At 44.6% G+C, this 19,549-nt stretch overlaps 1 protein-coding gene across 4 annotated transcripts in view; it reads right to left on the bottom strand.

The window, feature by feature from the left end:
* The window catches only part of ELMO1 (engulfment and cell motility 1), a 2,216,232-nt gene that overhangs the window by 1,720,963 nt on the left and 475,720 nt on the right, over positions 1 to 19,549 (bottom strand). For all 4 annotated transcript variants that reach the window (XM_069613266.1, XM_069613267.1, XM_069613265.1 and 1 more), the window contains exon 3: positions 11,867 to 12,011. In XM_069613266.1, coding sequence (XP_069469367.1) covers positions 11,867 to 11,944 — 78 coding nt within the window. In that variant the 5' untranslated portion in view covers positions 11,945 to 12,011. The remainder of the gene's footprint in view (positions 1 to 11,866; positions 12,012 to 19,549) is intronic.

Consider the following 19,549-nt stretch of genomic DNA (forward strand, 5'->3'; position numbering starts at 1 on the left):
CATGCATTGGTGTCATGTCCCCCCTTTCGCCAGTGCACCATGCAGCAATGTGTGTGTACTTGTCTACGTACTCACCCAAAACACAGGTCCTTTGTCTGCTGTGCCATGCCATGTATACTGGCAGGGTGTTGTCTGCAGAACCATGGAGTCGTGGGTTGACCCTGGGAACTGTGCGCAGCAGTGCGTGATGGTGAGGTTGGTGTCAGGTCATCTGTACTTTGAGGGAATTGTACTGCCTGTGGTTCCTGTACACCTCCTCTGTGGCGTGTGAGGGCAGCAGCTCCACATGTGTGCAGTCCAATGCTCCGAGCACGTTTGACATGCCTGCAATAGCATAAAAGCGGGCCTTGGTGGCATTCACCTGTGCAAGGGTGGTTGGGAGGATGGTTTGCTAGCCCACATGGCACAAAAGGGCCTGCAGTACCTACACCAGCACTCTGGAGAAGGCAGGCTGTGATATGACATGCAGCTGGCCCACAGAGTTCTGGAGCGTGTCTGTGACTATGAAGTGCAGGACCAACGCCATCTTCAGTAGCAGTGGTATGGCTGTGCAGATGCTGATCCTGCTCCCTATGTCGCAAGGGATTGGGGTCATTAGTTCTTGAATTTTGTCCCCGTTTAGCTAATGCAGGGTATTTATCTGCCCATCTGTCTGGGCCCAGGGTGGGGCCCTTGTGTGGGGAATGACTGCTTGCCTTCGTCTCGCCACTTGCATCCAAGCCATCCTCCTCCATCTCCTCCTCATCCTCTTCCTCTCCCTCCTGCTGACATTGGTGCTGCTCCAGCTCATTCAGCTGCACTGCAGTGTGCAGCGCCTCCATGTCCATTGCTGCCACTGAGAGAGGCAGCATGGTTGTGTTGTTGGAGTGTTCTGGCTGTGGGCCTTTGCTAGTGTTCCTGGTTCTATTGGGTGCACCTGGGGGGAATTGGTGCACCTGGGCCGATTTGGGCACCCCTAGGACCATTTACTTCCTGGTCCGCAATGTCAGTGCCAGCATGGTTTTTACAGTGCTACTGCCATTTTTATGCCAGTAGTACTGGCTGTACCATGGTTGTAATCGGCCACTGGCTGCGTGGTGCCGGTGATTCTGGTATGTTTCTGTAGGGTTGCTCGTAATTCCGTTGTCCGTTTACAGCACTGGTGGCACAGGGTTTGCTGCCATCGATGCTGGTGTTTCCGGCACGTTGGCTCTTAATTGTGCGGCCTGGTAAATGTGCCCATACACGCTGCTACCGGCACGTTATTATCGGACTGCCAAACTTGTAATGTGGGACAAAGTGTCTTATAAGTGAGCTGTGCATCCACAGGAAGCAAATAGCATCCTTGGAAGATGTGATCCTTGGGCCTCCACTCCAGGATCATCTAGAAGCAGTATCCTGTGTAATCTGAACCTGGTGGAGGAGGCTTTTGGGAAGGCGTAGTTGGAGGCTGTTGCACTAGTACCATCGGGAGATTACCAAGGGTCTTTTCACCTGCAGTTTATGCAACATGATCACGAGAGGGAGGATGTGCTTATGCATATGTAGGTAAAAGAGTGAATTCTTAGCGATGTAGTAAAGTTGCGAAGCAAACCTGAAAAACAGTGAGGGGGTGCAAGGGTGAGGGAAGTACTCATAGAAACAAATGCAATTAGGTACAGAGGAGCCAAGGTAAATCATCTCTGTTTTGGATGTATTTAGGGACAGGTTGTGATCAATATTTCCATAACGGGTGCCTTAAAATAGGGTAGTCTGTGAAGGCAATCTAGGTATCACTGATGTAGGTTTGGAAATTGAAAAAGGAGGCAATGAGGTTGGTGAGAGGCTTCAGGAAGACACTGAAAACCTAAGGGGAGGGAACTGGCCCTAGGGGTACTCCCCAGCTGAAGACACTCTACGACACTCTGGGCTCTAAGATTGCTGGTGAGGGGGGAGCCAACTTGTTTTCCAAAGCAGTATGAATAATGTCATTTATAGGGACGAAGAATCACATGTGAGGCTCACAGGTAGACCCATTTGCTTCCTCCTAAGGATATATCAGGCATGCTCTCTGCTAACACCTCTGGAGTATGGTAACCAACTAATATATAATGCGCTCAGTTGTCGGCACTACAAACTTCAATTTGGGCTCCTCAACTTTCTTATCTGCAGTCCAACTCACCAGGATCTTCTGTCCATGCTCCGAGTATTCATTGGGCCTGACTAATCTTTTGGGACTTATCCTTGGAATTAAGGGCTCTTTCAGAAGCTCCATCACCAGGAGGGGATCAATGTATTGCTCACCGTCAGAGGTCACTGAAACAGGTTCAGTGCATAGACTTTCATTGCTCCAGTTCCCATTAGGATACCCCAGTATTCCCGGCTCTCAGCACGAGGCACTCCCTCCCTCCCCCCTAGATGCTCTTGGTACTAAGCACTCGACCTGTAGGACCCCCCACCAGTCCTATGTGATGCCTGTAAGTGGACGGAAAGATCTTGGAAATATCTTCCAGGGGACAGGGGCTCTCTTGAGTAGGACACTGGTGCCAGACGCGTGCATAGCCTCCCCACCTCTGACTGGGTGCCTTTCTTACACAGAGATGCAGCAGAGTGCTTCTGTCAAATCGATTGCTTTTGTGGGGCAGCACTTTGCATAACATATTCAGTATTCCTATGCAAACCCCCTCAATGTTGCCAAAAGGGAAATCCGGGGGACACAGTTTGTGAAGCAAATAGAAATCATTTAGCAAAATATGATAAGCAGTCCACATTGCTGCTTGGCCTCTCCTCTTTTCAATATTTTAAACGCGTTGTATTCCATAACGTGCTTCTAAGAGCTATGCTGTTTTCTATGTGTAGTTTTAGCAAGGCAAATCCCTCACTGAACCACCCATAAACTCCCCCGTGGAATAGCCTACCTGGCTCTGGGACCTAGCAAATCATTTACCTATCCACGGAGTGACCAAGACATGGCCATGCAACTTCAAAGTCCTGGACACTGGTCATAGATCCCAATGGAGGCGTGGGCTACAAAACAGAGGTCTTTAAAAGGACTGTTAAAAGTCAAAGGAGTTGTGGTCCTCCACGGGCTCTTGTGTGGGTGCTAGATTTCCCATTTGCGGCCAATGGGAAGCAAGACTAGGAGGACATTAGGGAGAATACCCAATGGGACAGGGGTAGGCCCGAGGCAGCAACATTTCATTGAGGTATTTACAGGAACACTGTTTTACTAGACTAAGATATTGGGTGTTCCGAGGCATCTAACGCTAATATTATTCACGCCACACCCGTTCCCTCCCACAGACACACACACAAAGAAACGGTTTGCAACGAAACAGAAAACTAACGGGAAGAAAAAAGAAACAGTCAGAAATCCAACATGGATTTTAGCTTGAGCTAAAATAAAATGTAACTGTTTGAAAAATAACAAATAAACCCCTAAACTGGAAATGTATGAATACGTATTCTAATACCTTACCGGTGTCTGGACACAATGCAGCACAAATCACAGGCGAGCAATGAGTGAAAACACTTCTGGGAAAAAGGCCTAACAAAAGACGGGCGCTATGAACGTCAGAGAGAAGGGGATAACGGGAAACAAAATAAAAACATTAGGCATTTGAAGGGACGTGGCAAGGAGGGGAAAAGCGTAGAATAGACCCCATGCCCTCGCCGTTGGGGACAATAGGGAGTTCATAGGCGGTCTTAAATCAAAAGGTGATATTGAAACAGCATTATTCAAACGTATAATTTCACATGGAACCCACAGGCGAGGAGCTTGGAAAACAAACATATCATAGCTTTTAAGCGCAAAGGGTGTGCCTAAAACGGTAGCAAATATAAACTTGGAACAGGTAGAAAATATTCTTGGTCCAATAAGCTTCAATGGAAAAAAACAAATGGGTTACAAAAGCCCTAGAAGCGCCAGCAGGTGCAGATGGCGTATCATGTCGGAGGGAAAGGGCTTAGAGTAAACTCGATGCACTCTTCAAATCCGACAGACTGTGCTCACTATTTATAGCCATTGATAGTAACACTACTGCGTATGTGCTTACAGGATGCCAAGGAGGAGGCAGTGTAATTGCCAAGGCTTTTAAGGGATCAAAGAGCACGGCTCCTTCGTTAAAAGAAACGTATTTTGGCAGGTGACCAACGGACTGAAAATTGTCTAATCCCTATTGTGCCAGTCTTTCTTCAGACTGCAGAATCATGTTACCTGAGCTCAGTCAAATGCAAAAAAAAATTTAAGTGAATGAACATTTTAAGCACTACCCATTACTTAGCCACTTTCAAGGGCTTTTCCGGCAGGTGGTTGTCTGTGTGCAGGAAACATTTTAAATGGCGAGCGAATTTCCAGACCAAACCAAGCAATCCTGTTTCTTAATAAAGAACTTCAGCCCTGGTAGAGGAGACCAGGTGGGAAAATTGCTGCCCGTGCCCGATGCCAACGGGTCAAGACCTTTACAGATCTTTCCTGTAAGAAGTAAAGAGACTAAATGAGGCCCTTGCCAGGTTATGAAAACGCTTTGGTCGACTCTACTGAATGATAGATGCACGCGCAGGAACCCAGACGCGGCTTCTTATCGGTCACACACAATAGGGACACATAATGCCACAGGAAGGCGCAGGTAAGTGATCACAATATGAGGTGGTTGAACAGGACAACTCATCACCACTGAGAGGGAGAAGCAAGTAAAACAGCCCCAAAGTGCATTCCCGGAATGCCAGGCAGCCAGGCTTTTGTATCACCAACCTGGTGGATTGATTTTGAACATTTGTAACGCACACCTGACAAATTCTATCGTAATTGGGCGCAGATGTATCGATTGCCATTAGACTATGTCTTGATCCACTTAATCATATAGGATTGATTTATGCCAACTAAGGTCCAAAAGGGAGTTCTAGCAGAACAGATAGGTCTTCAGGGCACTCGGGAAAGCCGGGAGGGTTTTAATCTCACGAATTTCTCTGGGTAGTTTGTTCCATGCTCTTGGGCCGTAGATTCCAAATCTGCGGTCCCCTTTGCTCACATACCTAGTATGTGGTATCTGAAGCTCATTTTGATCTGCTGAGCGCAACTGTCAGGTAGGAACATGCCTCCTGATTTTATCCAATAAATAGCTTGGCCCTGTCTTATTAACACACTTATAAACCAGACAGAGAACCTTAAACTCAATTTGCTCCAGAGTAGCCAGGTGCTTGAGGAAGGAGGGCCGTGTGAGCCCCAAGTACCCAAACTTGGTTATTGTCCTTTGGGCCATTGTAATAATAATCCAAACTTAAGTGCTCAGAACCAGAATCATGACCCCTCAATAAGAAGGGGAAGTGCTTACTGTGGAAGTCATTACATAGAAGCATGTGAACATGGGCTTACTTTGGAGTTGTTGGTTTGTGAAAGGCATCAGGGCTACTGGGAACATTTGCTTCATGGGAAAGGCATCATCTGCCGCAAAGAGCGCGGGACCCCAGGCACCAAAGTGAGGATTTGCTTGGTGGTGTATGGGGCATGCACACTTGCATTCGGATACATGTATCCAGGAGTAACAGCAGACATGGGTTGAAGAATCCTATTCCCTGCTTGTAAAAGGTGAGGTTATGTTGTGAAGGTACTCCAGAGAAACGATAACAACTTATCAGGTTTGGGATAGAGGGGGCCCCAAGAATATAGAGGAAGAAGAAAAGAAACAGCAGCATTTGGGAAGAGAAAGAGCAACACTGACTGTTTTAATTGGCATGGGAAAGTAATGTTTTGGGTGCAACGAGGCATGAAACAAATGTTACTTGGCCGCAAAGCCCAAGCAATGATGGTTTTTGGTCTAAGAAGCCTAATAATAATAAATTGTAATTTATTTAGCACGTTCTCCAAATTTTTTATACCATTATTATACCCCATCCCAAATTCATACTCATCTAACGAACATGGAAGGATGAAATTCTGAGCAATAACTTCCGTACATTACTTGATGCTCATGCTTAACAAAACCAGATTGATTATGGATTTGGGGTGATATTTTCTTTGTTATTAGTTGTTTTTCATGGTTCCTTTATATCTTTGTCTCTTAGCATGTTACGTTTGTTGTTGATATTGTTTGCTGTATACTCTCTTTTCACCGAATAAATAATGTAAAAAAGAAATCCGAGTTAGCCTTGCAGTATTCAAATCGGAGACCTGCACATCACACTCATCTCCAGCAGCTGACATACTGAGCTAGCTTCCCCGAATCAAAGGAACCATTAGTAAATGCATATAATAAAATGAGCATTAAAGTCAATGCAAGAACCACCTAGAGGGTATGCACATCAATGGCCCCAGACAGTGCATGCATTATTAACTTCCAGAAAGCAATGAACAAGCAGAGGGCATATGGCCAAATGGGGCAGGTTGGTCATTTATAACCCCTTAATAGTACATACATTAATGGACACAGACAGTATTAACATAATGAAAAAAGACTGTGCATTTGCAAATACCCCGAGAAATGTTTAACAGCCTCTACATCCTATGCAGGCCAATCCTCCCAGCCAGGAGTGATAAAGGATCAACAGAACACACACGTGCCCACACACATGCCCAAACATACACAGGTGTGCATACACACATATATATACACATTCACTCACATATACAGTTCAAACAAGATTTATCATTAACTTTGTCAGGATGGGTTGAGAGAAAGTGTTATCAGGAAAAAGGTGACTTTCACCAAAAAACAGGACATTCGTCTCGGAAAGCAATACAAGCAAAACAGTGCAGGAATGAGCCACCTCAAGGGCCCTTACTGATCTAGCTATAGGAATGCAGATCTTTCCTTGGATTCCCTACTGTATATAATGCCCAACGAGCATCATGGTTCAGCTTACAGTCTCCGGGATATAGCACCCAACCGCAGTTTCGCAGGGTCAGGGATACAGGGCCCAGCTCGCTTCTTGGCATCTCCCATCATCAAGTATTTCTCCTGTTCCTTCCTGAAGGTGTCTGTCAGTCGGGGTTGTCCAATTCCAGGCCTCGAGGGTCGGGATCCTGGCAGGTTTTCAGGATATACCTCGTTAATATTCAGGAGGAAAAATGTGCATACATTTAGAATCATTGTATGGAAATGTATTTTATGAATATTAATGAGGGGTATCCTGAAAACTTGACATGGACCCTGCCTTCGAGGCCTGGCGTGGGACATCCCTGTAAGCCACAGGTCAACCGCCCAGCCTGGAGCCAGTGCAAATACCTTTGGACGTATTTCTTCCCCGTGCTTAGGGTTTTTTGTCAGCCTGTAATAGTCTCACCAGCCAAGCCAAGGTTCACCCTCCTGGGCCACATCCTCCTTTACAAACCCGATATTCCATCAATGCCACTTGCACACTAGAAGAAAAGGCACTCAAATCCAGCACTACTGGATGTTAACAGTGATGTTGTGGGCCAGGGGATTACACTTTCAAGTCTTTTAATGTAAATAGCTAATGGTGCTCGAGTCAAGCACATTAGACTCCAGCCCAGAATCCCTCATGGCAGCTCATTGCCTAACTTCCCCCACAAGCAGCAGCCGAGGGGTACAGTCCACGCACTCATGACAGGCCAGGGTAGGAGGAAACAAGAAAAGGCGCGCATGTCAAGGGAAGTAAATTGCCACTTTTCTTATCTACTGAAATTGTCGACAAACATCTGAGGTTGGGTGACCTCTGAAAAAAATAGAACGGGCGTCAACCGCTACCCGCTTTCATCTCCACTTTTACACCCTAGAAACAGGAACTGCTCCCCGCCATTACTACCAACCGCCTCCAAATGGTGGCGTAGGAACGTACCAGCTTTCCACGCCACTTTGCTGATGGCCTCAGAATCGAGCCCCGACTGCTGGGGAGAGATGAAGCAAGGCTGAGGTCAGACGAAACAGCCATGTATTGTAAAGTAAAGCAAGCCGTGGGAAGAACCGATAGAGGGCGCCAAATTTACAATGAATATTTTCCCAGCACAGAGCTGCAATTAAAAGATCAATTCACAACATACACAGACTCTTTGGGATCTGGTTAGTTTACAGAAATTTTGAGAGACTTATGAGAAATAGGAGTTCTGAATGTCTGGTCTTTTGTTGGACTTGCCATCTCTTACTCGATACATCTCAACAACAGAGGTCAATTGGCGAGTGCAAATTGTGCACCCTGTGGTTATCCTTTCAAAAGAACCAAAGAGTTTATTTACTCTGGGCCACAGCTAAACAATAGAAAATAGCAACCAGATGTTTCTTATTTAGCATGTCAAACACCAGAAACATATTGGGCTAAATGGTCAAGTAAAGTGGCTAACATTTTTTTTTATTCAGGGGTTGATTGTGCTCAAGACGTATCCATTCCCACTCTCCATTTATTATCCTGGTGGTAGAAGCAATGTTTTGTTAGGTGAATGTGTTTGGCGGGGATGGGCGCACACCGGCATGTAAGGTTATGCAGTGGCATATATTGTGGGCAATGCATCATGAAAGAAATGTACAGTGGGAATGCTGCCAGATTTTGTGGGCGCAACATTAAAATGATTTACAGTGGGGCAGCGCCTGCATAGATTGTGTGTGCAGCATCATGAAAGTGATTTATAGAACGAATGCTGGCGTATGCCGTGGGTGTAGCATCATGAAAGTGATTTATAGAACGAATGCTGGCGTATGCCGTGGGTGTAGCATCATGAAAGTGATTTATAGAACGAATGCTGGCGTATGCCGTGGGTGCAGCATCATGAAAGTGATTTATAGAACGAATGCTGGCGTATGCCGTGGGTGCAGCATCATGAAAGTGATTTATAGAACGAATGCTGGCGTATGCCGTGGGTGTAGCATCATGAAAATGATTTAGACAAACATCCTGACATATATTGCTATCACAGAATCATGAAAGTGATTTGCAGGGGAAATGCTGCAATAAATGTACTGTGCGCACAACATCAAAATGATTTAGATTGCCAATGCCTGCATACATTGTGACCGGAGGTCATGAAAGGGATTTACTGTGGCACTGTTGGTATGCATTGTGCACAAAGGGCCATGGAAGTGATCTACAGAGTCAATGCTGGCACATATTGCAACCATTGCATCATGAAAGACTTTCAGTGGGAAAGTGCCATATATTGTGAGCAAAACATCAAAGTAATTTACAGTGACAATGCCTACATATATATTGTGGGCGCAGCATCCATGCAATATTTTAAGTGGCAATGCTGGCCTATTTGTGAGTGCAACTTCAAAGTGATTTATAGTGGCATGGCCTGCATGTATTGAGGGTGCAGCATTGGGAAAGAATGCTGCCATATTTGGTGTGTGCAGCATCATGAAAAGTGATTTACAATGACAATGTTGACATATATTATGGGTGCATGCATCAGGAAAAGGTTAAATGATCCACTATACTGTGGGTGACCTGGTAACTATTCGATTCTTTCATGTGTAACCCTAGAGAGCATGTTGTAAATTGCCTGCCTTTTTACCCAAGTTTTCTCAAAGCAATAAAAGGCACTATTTCAACCTATATTTTTAAACCATTTCTCTGGGAAAACAACCCATAGCGTGCTACATTTTCCAGGGGTCCCTCACTAAGTTTGGCCACTGACTATATGTAATAGCTCTCTACTGAGAATGTTCACCAGTCCCCAATGACATTACGTCATTTAGAAAGCCAGTGTCCCCTGATGTACCATTCATCCCACGGCACCAAAGGATGACTCTGCCACTGCCCGGGTAGGACACGACTATCCATTGCGCACATCCCAGGGCAGGCCTGCTGCCAGGGGCGTTGCTAGGGGTGGGCTAAGGGGGCCATAGCCCCAGATCTTTTGGTTGTAGCCCCAGATAGAATTTCAGGAGCTACAGCCAAAAGACTAGCTAGCCCCCAGTCCCAAAAGTTCCGACATCAGCTTAGCCCCGGGTCTTTTCCAGACCTAGCAACTCCCCTGCCTGCTGCTAGAATAAAACAGATGAAGCCCACCCATCATCCCTCTGCCCACAAACTCAAACTCTGAACATTGGGAAGGTGGGCTGCTGGTAAAATACCTTCATAGCTTTCATGCTCCGGGCATTCGTTTAGTGTACCTACTCTGGCACGCTCGTACACACCCTCGAAATTCCGGGCAGCTGCACAGTAAAGAGTGGCATCGCTCGACACAGCCTTGCTGTTGGCATCACACTGCTGTCGGCACACTCACTCACTCACCCGTCCTCACATTCTCATTAATATGCACATTGTTATACTCAGTTACCCAGCTCTACACTCTTAAGCAATATTCCATATCACAGGTATGCATTTATAGATCCATGTATGCGTGCATATTCACAATATTATATGCACTTAAACTTTCATTAGCACCTGAGCTAGAGGCAATGGCCAATCAGGAGACGCAGAGAACGTGGGAGTAAACTGGCAGCGAACACCTGCCTTGCTTGCTGGCCTCTCTTGCCTCTCCCCATCGCTGCCACTTTTTCTGCTCGTTTCACTGGCTTGGGCCTCCTCCCCAGAACCACCCAGATAGATGCCCTCGTTCCCGCTCCCCTGCCTCAACCACCCCCGCCCCACCAGCCTCAACTATGTTCCACTCATCATTCTCCCTCCGAATCCAGCGCGACTTCCCGTTGCTGCCAATTTCATGGCCATGGAAATAGTAAACGGGTAAAAACACTTTCCATTTCTCATTCGGCCATTTTGATTTGCAGAGTACTTCATGGGAAATCGATGCAATGCTGGTTTCCCCTTTAAAAAAGGGAAACACTATTAACTCTGTGTCAAAGGCCCAGGGTGCTAATAGTGTTAACCTCCTCCTTATGGGGCAGGGTTTGAAGGTAATGATCCCGAGCCATGACAACCAAATCCAGCTCCAGAAGGAGGTCGTTAATTATGCATGAATTAATCAATCCACCACCATAGCCATACTTCCATGTAAATTCATAATCAATCCTCATATTCATTCATCCACCCCTCGTGCACCCTCTCGCCACTCTGCTTTCCCCTTCAACCTATCCCCCATCGGCATAAGGGCATGGGCAGTATATGTGTGTGTCCACTCAGAGAAGACTGTCACCATCCAACAGCAAAACCTATTGGTGTTGTCAATGCTGGTTTTCTTTTATCCTGGGAAACCAATGCAAGCGAGGTTGTACACAAAGGATTTCACTGCGAGGGACTGAACAGAATTAACGCATAAACCGAAGTCATAACACCAAAGGACCTGCATTTTTCCCCTCACTGTATTAACACACCCGCTGCTCCATGTGGGACCTGAAGGTCAAAGGTGTCAATGTTGATGTGCAGACATCGCCTGTCACCCCTCTGTGGCCTGGGTAACACCACCACCTTGGTAGCTAACTTCAGTAAAGTTTGTGGTAAAAATGTAAATGTGTTATATTATCTCATCAGTGGAAAAACGAGTTGCTCCCTCGGGGTTGAACCATTGAAGCTTCCGCTTCGACGACATAAATCCCTTGCTTCGACACAATGAATCCCTCTGAAGTTTGTAGTACATAAAAAAGGAATCTGTTGTCCAAAAAGGTTTTTGCAAGCATTTCTATTTTTATTTTAAAAGCACATGCAACTACCTTGCAGCATAAACCCTTGGACGGACAAAGTATATGTTGGCAGGCGTAGGTCAATTAAGGCTTTATTGCATGTCTGCCATGGGTTACGTACACAAACGTGACGCGAGTAGCTCACCGAGCCTTCTAGCATAGTGATTTTCAAACTATTCTGGAGATCCCCCCCCCCCACCCCCCTTGAATAAAACTCACAATGTCGGCTCCCACTAAATGCTAGAATGGCTTATATGCTCCATTAGAAGCAGTCATTGTCTTCCCTTTTAAAAGAAACTCCCACCGCTCTTCTGGACATCACCTATGCTTCCCCCCAGTACCCTCCCTCACGGGGGAAGACCCACACACGTACTTACTTGGTCAATTTCCATCAGCTTTGGGAAGGCTCCGGGCCATTCTATTGCCACCTTCACTATGTCGGATGGAGGCGGCATCGTGGACGCGGGTGTGTCTGACCTTCACTAATACAGGGCACCATGTACTGCAGGGGACGGCCCACGCCTAAGGGGAGAAAAGATGGCAATGTACATTAGAAACAAATATGCTGCATCGGTTTTTCATGTTCTATTTACAAAAAAAAGCAACATGGCAGAATGTTGCACTGCAGAGAGGGAAGGACACGTGCAGTCACCCAGGCTCCAGGGGAAGCAGATGAAAGGAGTATTGTATGGCAGCAGCGGCGCACTAACAACAGTGAGCAAGTGCTGTGTCCACGCCCCGAGGTCTGCACCTGATGGAATGCTCGCAAGGTGGTACATGAAGAAAGTTGCACTTTGCCTTTCAATATGCTTTTATCCAGCCGTGTGTATTTTCATAACATTATTTTGACTGAATAGCGTTTTCCATAAAACAGTAAAAGCTATATCCAAGATTGTCAACTTCCAAATATGGATTTAAATTTGACTTTGTCCAACTTTATAAACGAATAATAGGAAAACTCGGGCACTGCTGGAAAGATATTTACCGAGGAATCCCACGGCAGCAAAGGGCGGGGCAGGGTTTGTTTGACTCCTCCCTGTCTCCGCCACCCCTCCTCTCTGTCAAACATTTGTTCGTCAGAAAGTTAATCATGAACACCTGGGAAGTAACCTTGGAGAGCAACGCTTCCCATAATGTTGCTGGCAACGTATAAAAGCCGCTCACCTTTTAAAAATAAAAAAGCCGTATTTAAATATTTTCTTCAAAATACAATCCTAACAAGCGATTTCTCAGGCATCTGAACTTTCATGGGGTCTGGCTGGTCTTGGAAGCTGTAGCGCCCCGGGGCAGCAAATGAAAAATGTGGTGCCCCTCTGCTCCCCACACGCACCCCTAACATCCGGCAGGGGGTGTGGGGTAGCGCCAAATGTTTCAATAAGCACGGCAAGCGCCCTATTGTTATTAAAGGCACTCCACTCCTGAGAGTGGAGAGCACTTCATTTCAATTGGGCGGCTGCTGCGCTTTCTTCCACCATTCTAGCTCGGGGGAGACCTTGAAAGACTCCCGCGAGATGGCGTGAGCCTAATGGTAGGGCGCCCCAGCGGCCGCCTGGCTCGCCATGACCGAAGGCCGGTTCTGGTCATATGTCTAAATGTCTTGTCCCTGGGTCCTATCGACCTGGGTTTGAATCACGGTTTCCTGATTTTGGCACCGTTTGAAGCTAATTAACCAATTGAAAGCTGTGAATAGGGTTTTCCGCATCTGAGATCCAAGGATACCCTTTTTGTTGAATCCCTGATCGAAAAAAATCTGACCCAAAGTTATATGTTGTGCACACAAAGGCAAGTTGGTATACGGGAAAATGGGAGAGAAAAAAAAGAAGCAAAACACTGGGAAAGCCAACTGTTTCGGCTGTTGAGTAGGTATAGGCATTTGCCAGGCACTGCCATAATGGTACAACCTGGCTATAAGATAACAGCAGGCACATTCTGGTATTACCTGGGTATGTTGTGGCTGGAAAATGCCTGTTTAACACAACTGTTGTATTGGTCAATGCTGAATTTTAACAGGATCGTAAGGGAAAGATACAAGGACACAGTCTGCTTATAATTCAAGGGACAGAAGGCACACTTCTTTCAAACAGTTGTATTACTTCAGGAACTCGTTTAGCTTCTTTATTGCTGCAATTAAGCTATTCAAATTCAAAAGGCTGCCCAGAAAGCACAGAGCTAGACTTAGAGATCCCAGAGTGTTTTGGGCAAGGATGGGCAGTCAGTGGGTGGGAACAGCAATAGGGCCTAACATGGCCCTGGGCGGTCAAAAGGTGGCTAAATACCAAACACCCCCCACTGGCTGTGTGTATGCCCCTACAGACACCATCTCTCTCAACCCTCACTTCTCACAACAATAGTTCAGCCCAAATGAAAGACACAACTGATGACAAACTGCAGTAAATTTAGTAGAAACTCACCAACAGATTTTCCTAAGAGCACAGCAGGGCCCCTTTGAAGATTTGTAAAGCAATTAGTTAACTAGTACTACATTAGTTAATAAAATATGAAATGTGATGGCATGTCTTGCAATTTGCAATCTCCGGTTACCCAGCATTTGGTTCAGCTAATGTTCTCCCCTGGTTGACCAAAAAAGTGAGAAAAACGATCAACTGACCTTAAAGGGAAGCAACATTTTCCTTATAACCTCACAGGCATTCTCTGCTCTCGGTTGACTCTATGGTATGTACATTATCACGAACTTGTTGGTATTAAGCTATCATACAAGTAATAATGATTGACCTTGATAAGCAATTGAACGATCGTTGGGGGTGGGGTTACTTGTCAGAAGAATTTTAACAAAATTGGGAAAACATGCCGCAATTGTACCATAAAGTGCTTGTCAAAGCGATAACTACCAACATGGGTTTTCTAGGTTCTTGCAAATAAGGAAACATTGGAGACAAAGAATTGCATCCCTGGGCCTGACATGTCTCGCCAAGAACATTCCTACGACAGGGACAAAAGGTGCTTTCGAAAGCCTGTGTATATTAATGTAAAAACAGTGACAAAAGGTGATAACTGCTGGACCCATATACACGCAATTTACCATAGTGCTTTTCGTGACGGTGATTGTGAGAAAATGCCGAAACCCTTTCCCTCCCCGGAGAAAGGTTAGACCACACATTTGTCAAGTGTTGGCAATAAAAGGCTGTAGGATTTTATTTTTACAGATATGGTTATGGAAACAATGACAATAATCGTATATCCCAATAATATACTTTTGGGCACCGGGTCCTGAGGTTACCCCCTCTGGCCCGTGCCGCCTTCTTGTCCCACGACTTGTTGTGGTCACCGTACAGTGTCCTGTTCTTCTCTTCAGTTGTTTTTCTCCCTTCTTTTCTAGGGTTGGAGGGCTTTGTGGAAAAGAAAAAGAGGAAGATGCTGAATGCAAGAGAACCTCCTGACTGTTTGGGGCCCCGTTCAGGGTCCACAGACAGTTTGTATTTTTGTGAGCTGCAGCAGCTCCTTATATAAGACCCAGGTGTAGCCCTGGGTCTTTGATGTGTATTCGTGGGGGCGGAGGCTCAGCCCACCAGGCCGGCAGTAGCCGACTGTCTGCACCCCCGGGGGTAGAGGGGAGGTCTTTGTAGTTCTTTCTGCCCAACTGGTTTCCTCTGGGTGCTTCGCACCCTGTTGCCCTGTGGAAGGGTGATGTGATTGTTCACACCTTGCCCTTCCTATGTTTTGTTGGGCTGGGAGACTGCGGGTCTCTGTGTGTGTGGGGAAAAGGAAGCAGGCTTGGGGGCAAGGTAGCTTCCCCTCTCCCGGGCCTGCCGACATGGTACCAGCAGTTACCCTGCCTCGCTTTGGGAGGCCCTGCAGCATTGCCCAAAAGTAGCTCAATAGGACGTCCGATTTTCCTACAATCATGAAGTATTGGCGCATAAGCTGCAAACTATCCTTCGTACTCCATGTGGCATTGCTTACTGGAGGGTGGGTGTCCCGGCTAGCAGGCCAGATCAAGAGATGTGTGCATTAAAATAAGGCCGGCAGAGCGCATGAACTTTCCGAAGCAGATTTCCAACTAATGCAGTGTTGTCAGAGAAATTCAAAATAGTGCACAGAACGAACAGGAGATGGCTTCTTTCTTGGCCATTAGTTAAGCAAGCAATATAGGCTGTAGCAAAACCTTAAAACGTTTGTAAGTAAATGTTTCGAAATGCAACGTGTAGATAACCGGGCCCCAAATAAAGAGTTGATCAGCAGGAGCATAAAGGGGCTTCTGGGTGCCAGTAGGTACCACTGGGTGAGAGGAGCTAGTATGTAGCGGCATCCAGTCAATATTTCTAAAACATTACAGAGTGGAACATTTCGGAGTGGACCATAACACTGAAAAACACCGCAAACATTAATTAAATAAATAAAGGGTAGTGGGGTAAAGTGTCAAAAATGGGTTGGGATGTTGTTTTGGGTGGCGTTATAATGGTAAAAAAACAGTGGGTTTGGGGGTGGGGGGACTCCCAAATAAAAAGAAAAAAGAAAAAGAAATGAAACTTACCACTCTAATTGTGGAGGGTAAGATTACATAACTGGTTGTAGCGTGCCATAAATCTAACTTCCACTTGACATGCATTTTTGCCCCTTGCATTTGACCCACTGTACTTTAAATGTTTCCCAGTGCTCATTTGTACACATTTCCAAAGTCACAGCTGTCGCATAAATATGTTTTTATGACACAAGTTTGCCTCGGATGTCAAAAACAGTCCCTGGTAGCGATTGGTGTCAAGCTAAGTAGTTTCTTTTAGACTATCAGAAGGTGCTAAATAGCATCAAGCAATTCATTTTATTTTGTTTAAATATTTCTTATTAAGATCTATTCAAACAAAAAACAGTTAATACGAAATATCTATATCAAGCAAGGAGAGATAACATAGTAAAGTGATAAATAATCAGGTTGCTATATAATAGAGTCAAGCATGAGAGTATGATCATAAATATACAATAATCTGATTTTATGGGATGAAATGGGGGGATTTGAATGGACAAGACATGACAAACAAGGACAGGACATCAACGAAAGGGGTATCAAATATCAATGGAAAGGAATGTAGGGGAGAGTGCTTAACATGCTAAGTAGATGAGGTTAGTTACACTGTTTGCGGTGTTGCGAGGGTTTCAGTAAAGGGTTTCCATTTGAGCTCATGCTTACGCAGTAGAAATACATTAGAGGCATTACACGTTTCCAATCTATGGGTATTGCAGATAGTGTTCCATCATATTTTATAATGCCATTTATCTAAGTTTTTCCATTTAGATGTAATTGTTCTGATGGCTATCATCATAAGTAAATCAAATAATAACTTGCTATATTTGCATGTAATATCTGGAACAGCAGCACTGCCAGTAAAGAGAAGTTGTGGGCTAAAGTCTATTGTAATATGAAACATATCTTTGAAAACTTTCCAAACATCTTTCAGGAACAATAAAACAAATTTGCAATCTAGAATCAAATGCTTGAAGGATCCAGGGAAGAGAAGGCAGCTCCAGCATTTATCATTCAATAATAGGCCATATTTATAAAGGTTTACACGAGTGAGGAATTATGTGATGGCAAAAGAATATGGTTTGCAATATACCAGCCGAAGACTTATCTTTGGATATATAACTCCAGACCTTGGGCCATCCAAGTAGTTGTTCAGTTGAAAATGAACAGTCTTGTTGCCAAGCGAACAGGCAGTCTTGTAAAATATTATGAGGTACATTTTGACAAAGTTATGTAATATACAGCAGCAGAGCATGACAACTTGTAGAGCGATTGTAGTCTTTCGGCATTTGGATATACAATTTTATTTACAAGAGAGTCATAGGCCCTCATTACGACCCTGGCGGAGTGGGTTACCGCCAGCGGTAATCGTGGCGGACCCGTCCGCCCTACTATGAGTTCCCGTAGCGCCATGGAGCCTTTCTCCGCCTGGTTTTACCGGGCGGAGAAATCCATGGCGCTAAGGGACCTCGTTGTTAATTACGCCACCGTACTTTACGGTGGCGTAATTAACGCCTTCCCCACTCCCATTATTCCCTATGGGGCAAGAATGGGAATGGGGAAGGGCAAAATGGGGATTGGGGATTTACCGCTCCGCCAAGGTCGGCATGGGGTGGAAAATCCGCCAACCCCCATGGCGCTATCGGCAGCTTTCCGCCGTGCTCCGCGGTGCATTTAGCACCGCGAATTCCGCCAGGGTCGTAATGAGGGCCATAGTTTTCAACAATAGCATTAATAATCGACAAGAATTGATTTAAAAATGAGCACAGAACCTTAAATCTCTCCATTAATACATTAAAATTAATAGGGGCACCTTGAATGATTAGTTGGTCAAGATATTTAAAATTTGGAGAGCCATGGCTTCCAAAATGGCGATTATTAATTTTGAACAGAGGGTTCAACCAAATATAGGAAGAAACATATTGAGCTGTCTTATTCATCGAAGGAAATACGAATTTTTGTGGCAGCAGTCAGCTAAACTAAGGGGGAATGCCATTGCTCTCTCCAAACATAGCCATTGTGGTTCATCTTCAGTAGGGTCACGTGCAAACCACCGTTGAGTTTGCTTCAAAACAAAAGCAATATGTTCATTTCTATAATCCGGAAAGCCAACTCCACCCACTACCCTTGATAATCGATGTTTATGAAGAGATAGCCTATGTTTCTTTTTCTTCCATAGAAACTTAGTTAGACAAGAGTCAATGGCTTTAAAGAAGTAGGAGGGAAGAGAGATGGTAGCATATATAGAAGGTATAGAATAATGGGTGTTAACATCATTTTGATGGGTTCAATCCTTCCCCACCAATATAGGTAAAGAGGAGAACAGGAATCTTAATTCCTGTAATCTCAGTAAAAGGGAATTATTATTATGTTTCACAATGCCTTTAATGGAAGAGGAAATGTGGATGCCAAGATATTTGAAGCCATAAGGACACCATTTCATAGCAGAATTTAAAGTATGATGTTTGATGCAGTGTACATTAAGAGGGTGGATTTCGGATTTGTCTGAACTTAGTTTATACCCTGATGTAGCGGAGAATTCAGAAATGACATGCAAGATATGTGGTAAAGATGATTTAGGATCTTTCAGTAATAGTAATATATCATCAGTGTATGCAGCTAGCTTGATGTATACATTCCTATAGTTTATACCCTTAATATTTAAATTATGTCTTATTCTCTCTGGGAAGGGTTCTAGTGCTAAAATAAATAGGAGTGGAGAAAGGGGGCAGCCTTGACAAGTGCCTCTAAACAGGGGGAAGAAGGGAGATAGATTTCCATTGATAAAAATATAAGTCTTAGGACTAGAGTAGAGCACTTTTACCATATTTAGGAAGGGATCTTCGAAACCATGCTATTTGGGAGCTTCAAACATGAATTTCAATTCGACTTGATCAAAGCATTAAGGTCTTTATTGTTTCAAATATGATTTATAGAATTTAATATTAGCATGATATTGGATGAAGTAAATCTCCCTTTGATGTAGCCAACTTGATCTTGTTTTATTAGCTTAGGCATTACTGGTAATCTCGGCTAATATCTTCGCGAAGATTTAGCAATCTGTGTTAATAAGGGATATAGGTCTGTAACTTTGGGGAAGTTCAGGATCTTTACCAGACTCAGGAAATACTATGCACATAGCCTCTAAAAGAGATCCTTGCGTTTCCCCTTTCGTAATAAATTGAGAGAATAGTTCATTAAGTTTAGGTACTAGGATATTCGCGAAATATGCATAAAAACCTCTAGAGAAGCCATCCAGGAATGGCTTTCTGGATTTTGCTAATAGATATACGGGCGTTAAGTGATTGAAAATTAACTGATGGATATGAAGAGCACGTGGTGGCTTTAAGCAACTGTTGTATATGTTCATCATTGATATTTCAGAGGAGTATAATTCTTTATAGAAGTCTGAGAACACTTTTAAAAAGTCCTTATCTGAAAACGTTCTTCCCATTTTATCTTTCATAACAGTAATTCTGTTTTTTATCTTTTTTGAGTTTTAGGTAGGATGCTAAGGATTTGCTTGATCTATTAGATAGTTGGTAGATCTTGGCTTTATATTTGAGAATATTATCACAAGCGT

The sequence above is a fragment of the Ambystoma mexicanum genome, chromosome 5p, assembly GCF_040938575.1.
Source record: "Ambystoma mexicanum isolate Mex_15411 chromosome 5p, UKY_AmexF1_1, whole genome shotgun sequence".
In the NCBI taxonomy this organism is placed as follows: domain Eukaryota; kingdom Metazoa; phylum Chordata; class Amphibia; order Caudata; family Ambystomatidae; genus Ambystoma; species Ambystoma mexicanum.